At 52.7% G+C, this 6,984-nt stretch overlaps 2 protein-coding genes across 2 annotated transcripts in view; one reads left to right on the plus strand and one right to left on the minus strand.

The window, feature by feature from the left end:
• Positions 1 to 727: 727 nt before the first annotated feature.
• On the plus strand, positions 728 to 2,659 carry TCTA (T cell leukemia translocation altered). The gene is made up of 3 exons (XM_072420280.1): positions 728 to 980; positions 1,281 to 1,335; positions 1,714 to 2,659. Exons 1-3 carry the CDS (start codon positions 773 to 775, stop codon positions 1,754 to 1,756), a joined length of 306 nt encoding a protein of 101 aa, XP_072276381.1. The 5' UTR covers positions 728 to 772; the 3' UTR covers positions 1,757 to 2,659.
• Positions 2,660 to 3,131: 472 nt separating this feature from the next.
• Positions 3,132 to 6,984, minus strand: part of AMT (aminomethyltransferase) — a 4,796-nt gene continuing 943 nt past the window's right edge. Inside the window, exons 2-9 of the mRNA XM_072420281.1 lie at positions 6,443 to 6,613; positions 6,128 to 6,208; positions 5,811 to 5,942; positions 5,662 to 5,740; positions 5,092 to 5,232; positions 4,779 to 4,964; positions 4,426 to 4,581; positions 3,132 to 4,253 (exon numbers count right to left, since the gene is read on the minus strand). Of these exons, the coding sequence (XP_072276382.1) occupies positions 4,075 to 4,253; positions 4,426 to 4,581; positions 4,779 to 4,964; positions 5,092 to 5,232; positions 5,662 to 5,740; positions 5,811 to 5,942; positions 6,128 to 6,208; positions 6,443 to 6,613 (1,125 nt within the window). The 3' untranslated portion in view covers positions 3,132 to 4,074. The remainder of the gene's footprint in view (positions 4,254 to 4,425; positions 4,582 to 4,778; positions 4,965 to 5,091; positions 5,233 to 5,661; positions 5,741 to 5,810; positions 5,943 to 6,127; positions 6,209 to 6,442; positions 6,614 to 6,984) is intronic.

Below are 6,984 nucleotides of genomic sequence, written 5' to 3' on the forward strand. Positions count from 1 at the left end.
GGTGGACATTGCTCCACTGATAGAAGTGGGGCTGAACAATGTAATCACATTGGAAGAGGTGGGGGGATTTTGGGACACTGACACAGGGAGAGGCACTAAACACTAGTTGAAAAACTTTCAGTATCAGGCGTGTCAGTGTCGTCACAAGTCTCAGTAAACCCCTGGATTCTTACAATATGCTCTGTGTTATATTTCAGTAAAGCGCCACCTTTCGCTATAAATGGACGACCTTTGACCTGCAGTCAATGATTTGGCCCAGGCTGTAATAATGTCTGGTATTCCGGGCCTTGTGATCCCCCACTGGGTGACACATCTTGGCACGCTTCAATTACCCAGAGGCCTTTGCGTCCAGGGGGAGCAGCCAATCGGGTTCGAGCTGTCGTACTGTCTTGTATACATTAGAGCTGATGGAAGAGGAGTGGTCACTATGGTAACCAGAACACAGGCACAAGGACTAGGAGGGGTCAGCAGTACAATGGCCTCGCCCAGCGCGCCCTGTTAGTGGGCGAGCTGCAGAGGAAAACTATGAATGACAGTCGAGGGGCGGGGCTACTTGAACCCGCGTCTGACAGGAATGTGTGATGATTGACAAGCTAATGGGCGGGAAAGTTTTAGAAGCTGCCAGACTTGGGCGGAGCTAGATGTAATCTAGTACAGTGAACGTATGTGTGTTGGGCTATGAGGAGCAAACATACAGTTGGGGGCGTGGTTCTGTGGAGTGGGCAGGTCTATGGGAGGAGCCTGCCATAAGATGGCGGGGTGAGGAGAGAAGATGGCGGTGTGGGGGTCAGAGCTTCTGTCAGAGCTCTGGGCTCAGTTGGCGACACTGGGCTCGGAGTTCGGTGAAGAATGGGAGCGGAATGATCTGAGAGCCGCCATCTTCCGCCTGCTGTTGGCCTGGCTGTTCCTCAGTATTACCGCCATCCATCTGGCCTGGAGGAGCTACGGGAACACCGTTACCGCCTTCTACTACCGGCAGGGTGAGGTTATCGGCTGTCATACACCAGAGGGGGTTAGGAGACTCTCTACAGCTCAATGGGCGGGGCTTGTAGAAGGGGAATGGGGCTGTTCACCACAGACCCCCCCCCAAAGTACCCCATTCCCTGTGCTAGGGGGTTAGAGGAGTCATCACAGCTCAGGGGTCACATGACACGGGGGTGGACTCTGTCTCAGGTGTCCCCAAATTTTTTTTACCCCAGAACAGAGGGAGGAATGGGATGCAATGTGCCCTGCTCTGCAGCCTGGGAGACCCCATTACTTGTCCTCTTTTCTGGTTTTAGGTCCTGGTGGACAGAACGGCAGCACTCCGGAATATTCTTCCCACTTCCCCATCTGGTGAGTAGCACTGCATGATGGGAAGCTGCATTGAGAGGGGCAGGCTCAGGGCACCCAAGGGACAGTGCTTATTGGCTCCCATATGGGATATTAGTGCTCTGGCAACACCCCCGAGGAGGTTCCTGGATGGATGTCTTGGGGTGAGAACCGGAATGAAGCCAACATGGGTTCCAGCGCTGAGCTTGGCAGTTATATTTGGTGGGTCCAACATTGGCAGGAAAACATTACTCCGAGGGGCTTCCTCACTTCCACTAACCCCATGTATATATAGCAGGCTGACCCACCAGCTGTGTGTGTGAAAGGGGAGAGGGGTTATAAGGATTTTAAGTACCCCCTCACTGCTCCAATCATGATAATGGCGGGGTGTCTCTCCCACAGGGAAAGCTCCAGCACGGAATCCCTGAAGAGCCACCAGGAGTGAGCTGGTTAGTTCCCCTGTGCGTCATTCTTCCCCCCGTTCCCATCAGTCCTGATCGCTGCATGACAAGAGGGGACCCAACCTGCTGCCATTGTGGCCTCCACCCAGCAACAGAATGTACATGGAGACTCTTGTGGGTGTGGATTCACTGGAGATTTATGTGATGACTTTGTGGAGGAATCTCCAGGGGGATCCCCATGGGGTGCAGGGAGGGACCCTGGCCTCATCACACAGACATGGAATGTAACCACTGCCTGGCACCTCCTCACCGCCTTATCTGCCCGTCCGAGGACAGCCGATTGTATGAGGACGGTGAGCACACCCAGACCTGCTGACTATCAGATGGAATTCTGGGTAGGGGCAGTGCAGTGACACCAAGGTGATCATTTCCTCTAAGAGAACCTGTCAGAGGAAATATCCTGCAGTTGTCTGCCCCGTCAGCTGCTTCCCAGCCAATTGGAGTGATTCCTGATCATGTGATCAAATACAGTGCAGGATGGGGATTGGTTCTGATTTAATTCTGTGATTGTATTGTGCAACCGCAGTATATAAAAGAAAGAGATTTATTATTTCTATCATAAGCTGAGTCGAATTCTCATGACAATGAAATCTGTCCCTAAAAATGTATTATTATGGAGTTAATCCCCTTCCCACAGTGACACCCCTCATCTGTCTGGGTAGAAACAGGCTAAGGTGATGAGTTATCTGCTGTCTGGTACCCTTTAAGCAGCCTTGTGTCACCATCATGCCATGGACAGATTTGATTATTTTCTGGCAGATCCGTTATGTTGACACTGACTGGCTGCTCCTTCTGCACAGAGCTTGCAATAAAATAGCAGGCAGCCAGTTTCCTGTGATCCGGTGCCCTGGGAGGGCTGAATGTAAAATAAAGGAATGGAAAGGTTGGCTGTGTGTTATTTTTGACCATTACAGCGATGGTGCCTCCTTGTGAAAGGGCTGGTGTGCTTCAATATGACCCAGGAAGGGGATGCTGAGCTCAGCCAATGGCAGCCACCAGATTCTGTGAATGGGGATTCACTGCATGGGAAAGTGGCCACATTTGAATGACCCAACCCAGGAGTTGTACGGTGACTGACTCCACCTCCTCCCATGACAGTCTGTGTGATTGGCTTAGTGATGCCACAGGGGTCTGGGAGAGCTCAGCTTCCCAATGGGAGGGGGGGAATTTACAGCCTTGACAAAGCAAACATTTTTTTTTTTCAGATGGGGGGATGACATACAGGGCCAATGGGAGCATGTGATTGAGAAAATATGATGAGCTGAGGTGCACCTAGGTTCTAATTCTACATGGTGGTTGGTGGGCTGGATGCCCCTATTCCTTGTCCCTCAGGATGTGGTCAGTCAGGGATTACACAGGTTATTTATTTTGTTTTATTATTCTACAAAATTACAGAAAGAATTAGAAAAGAGCAGCAATCCCAGGGCTCCAACATAGGAAGTACCAACACCCTGGGCGCCCAGGTAATGCTTTCCTCTAGTGGTCCCTCTGGTGATGGCAGGGTAGGATCAGTATGAGGTAGGTCGGTCTGCTGCTGGGGAGGGGGGGGGGGGAATAAAACAAATTTGCATTATAAAGTGAGTGCGGCTCAAATGCCAACCACAGAGAGGGGCAGGGTCCTCCTCCTGTGTCTCTGCCTGTCATTTACAACCCGTTTAATATACAGCGCTGCATATGTTGGCGCTATATAAATATTGCATAACTAGCAACTTCCTGGCCAGGGAGTGATTGCTCCATCATTTTGCTTCTACCAATGGGATTTCAAATCCCGATGTTGGAGCTCTGCACAGTTATTGCCATATTTGGTTTACACTTCCTGGCCCATTAACCCCTACCCATCCATAAGGCTCTGTGCTGGGCCTGGGACTTCCATCAGTTACCACTGTTGGTGTAATTCTAAAAAGTGCTAAGTTGGGGAAAATCACCATGAGGGACATGCCCAGGGCAAAAGGGGAAGTTTTGGCACATGTACACAATACTTCCTGGGAGGATCCTGGGCTGGGGATACTAAATATATATGTTGGTACCAGGATTCTCTCAGGAGGGTGGGCAAGGTTGGGTCTAGTAGTGGGTCCAAGATAGTTTGGGCAGGGTTATTGAAGGCACAGTTGGGTACATAGGGAGGGAGGGCCAGATTGGGTACAGAAGGCACATTTGGGATGAGGTGGCATGGGTACAGGGGTCAGGCACTGCCACCTGTAGGCTGATATAGCAAGGAGCAGCCCCAGAGAGCTGAGGTGATGATCTCTGATTGGCTGCTCTTTGCCCTGACATGGGCAGTGCCTGGTGTAAGCAGGTTTGTTCACTTGGCATTGTAGTATTTGGTGGGCATGAAAGGCATTTTGCTGGTCACACCATCAACGAGTTTCTTCCGGACCTCCAATTGCAGGGCAGTGCCAACCTTGGCGTATTCCGGTTCCACATAGCCCATGGCCACGTTCTGCTTCAGGGAGGGGGAAGGGCAGCCGCTGGTGACTTCTCCTGTGAGCATAACAGGTCAGAGATGGTTTAAAGCAGCAGATAAAGAGGACCTGTCACTTTCACAGCACTTGCTAATCAGGCATCATATGTTTATACCGATATCACCAGACAGATGTGATTGGTAGAAGATATGGTACAGGTTACCTTCATACACAAACATATAGGCACTTACCGATGACACGCCCCTCCGTGTTCAGTATCATCGTGTGTTGGCGGATGGGAGGTCCGGTGGAGGTGATTCCCACGCGTTTCCGGCTCACCTTCCCTTTAATTTGAGGAACAATGACTGATGCTCCAGGGAAATCCATGGCGGCTCGGCGACGTTTTCCTGTGCAAACCAGAGCTGGGAGTTAACACGGCATGGACCAGCTGATTCCCCGGTACAGAGGCTGCCCCCCCCCATATTCACAATGTCAGCTTTTCAGACACAATCTGACTTCAGGGCCCTACAAACCCTCACCCCACATCATGCCCCTTCCCCGCATCACACCTCCACCCACCCCGCATTCCCACACCTGGCCCCACCTAAAGTCCACACCAGAGTGGCCTCCACCGGGCTAGTGGTCTCATCGATGTCATTTCCATACAGGCAGAGCCCAGCCTCCAGACGCAGGCTGTCCCGAGCCGCCAGACCGGCCAGCTTCACCTCTGGTCTCTGCAACAGCTTCTCTGCTAGCTCAACGGCTCTGTCACCAGGCACCGAAATCTGGGGAAGCAGAGATTCGGGGTCACCACTGACCAATCAGAAGGATAAAAGAAAACTCCACCCAGATATAAAACAATTCACTTTACACCCCCAATATTCACCCTACACCCCCCCCCCCCCCCCCCCCCCCCCCCCCCCCCCCCCCGGTGTACCCGCACCGAGTCACTCGGCACCCGCCAATGCCAAACACACTGGTGGTGACTCCCATCATGAAGGTCAGTTTGGAAAGATCATCGGTGAGCCCAGCCTGGAGAACTCGAGCCATAGACGGACCTGAAATATAGGGGGGGGAGTCAGACGTGTGAGGTCAGAACCTGATAATGGGGTATACGCCCCATGTGTTCAAAGTGCTCTAATCAATCAGCACCCAGGGGGGCGGCAGCAGAGAATACCACAGATCCAATACAGCATGTTGTGCCCCCCTAGGTCTCACACCTGTGGCTGCACTGAGGACACCTGATGATATCTCACAGACCTGTACAATCACCAGCATGGAGAGGGAGGGGTCGGGTAAGAGAGACCCCAACACAGAACGAGCAGGGATAAGGGGGTGCAATCCCTGGACATAATGCTCCATCTGGACACAATGACATGGATCATGTCTCTGGGAATTCTTCTTTCTGGGAACATTTAGTCTGATGGCGGCTACCTTAACATCCACACACTTGGTGCCCTATCGGGGGCACATCGCAGTGACATCACCTTGCAGCGCCAGCAGTGCAAAGTCCACGTCTTCCAGGTCCACGTCCCGGCTGGCTGCTCTGAACTCCAGCAGACGGTTCTGTGGGGACAGATGGGGGATCAGTCAGTGTAAGATACAGAGAAAGGTGGGTGAAAGGGGGAGGGGTTACCTTCATGTGGGCGGAGTCTTTCTCTGCACAGCCGGCATTGGAAACCACGTACAGGTGACCCTCCGAGGTATTGTTGACTATCAGATCATCGATGATCCCTCCGCTCTCATTGGTAAAGAGAGACAGTGTACCCTGCAGCAGGAGGAGATTGGGGTCAACCGGGTAAAAAAGGGGGAGGGAATACACCACCTGCACAAAGTGCTGCAATTGGTATTACAAATCTCCAGGTAGCCCGAGGTGCAGTAGGGGAGTATAGGGGGTCTCTAGCTGGGAGATGTAAAACGTTTCCATATCACATGTGTATGGGGGGGCCTCACCTGGTTCTCCTTTAATTCAGCGATGTCCCCCACCACTAGGCTCTCCATGAAGGGGATTCGGTCCTTGCCATGCACCCGTGTCTTACCGAAAACAGAAACAAGAAATCAGGAAATGTCACAGTTGGGATCGCTCCCCCTGCCGGAAGCCCCCATCATCATCCCAGGTCCCAGCTCTGCCCCCGTGTGTGTAGCCCCACCCCTCTCTGTAGCCCCACCCTCTGTAGCAGAATCATGAGACCTGAGGTTTCAGTGGCAGACAGTCTAAAATAACAGAAACCCTGGCGGTGCCCTGGGTGCATCCAATGGCGGCATTACCTGCAGCATGTGGGACACATCAAAGAGAGAGCAGTGCTGGCGGGTGTGCAGGTGCGAGGCAATGTGACTGTCCATATACTGCAACGGAAGACTCCACCCCGCAAACTCCACCATCTTACCGCCATTGTGCCGGTGAAATTCGTACAGCGCAGTCCGGCGAGGAGCCTCCACCTGAGGGGGGGGGGGGAAGAAGTAAACAGAGGAATGAGAAGTCATGGAAGGAGAACTCCGACCTTCTGGAATGTTCTCCATGGAGGGGTAATGACCCGAGAGATACAAAGTACACAGAGATCACAACGCTGACTCAGCAGAGTTGCCAATCACAGGGATTACAGAACCTGATTGGGTGCCAGCCTTTGCCTCCTCCTACCTCTGGGGTGCTGGACTCTGCCCTCTCCACCTACCCTCATACAAGTCTGCCCTCCACTCCCTCCGGGTGCCAACTTTTGCCTTCTCTTTCGCCCTGTGTGCCAGTCTCTGTGCTCCCCTCCTCCCTGTGTGCCAGTCTCTGTCCCCTCCAGCTTCCCTGATACAGGTCCCTG

This window comes from Pyxicephalus adspersus, chromosome 8 (assembly GCF_032062135.1).
Source record: "Pyxicephalus adspersus chromosome 8, UCB_Pads_2.0, whole genome shotgun sequence".
Classification (NCBI taxonomy): domain Eukaryota; kingdom Metazoa; phylum Chordata; class Amphibia; order Anura; family Pyxicephalidae; genus Pyxicephalus; species Pyxicephalus adspersus.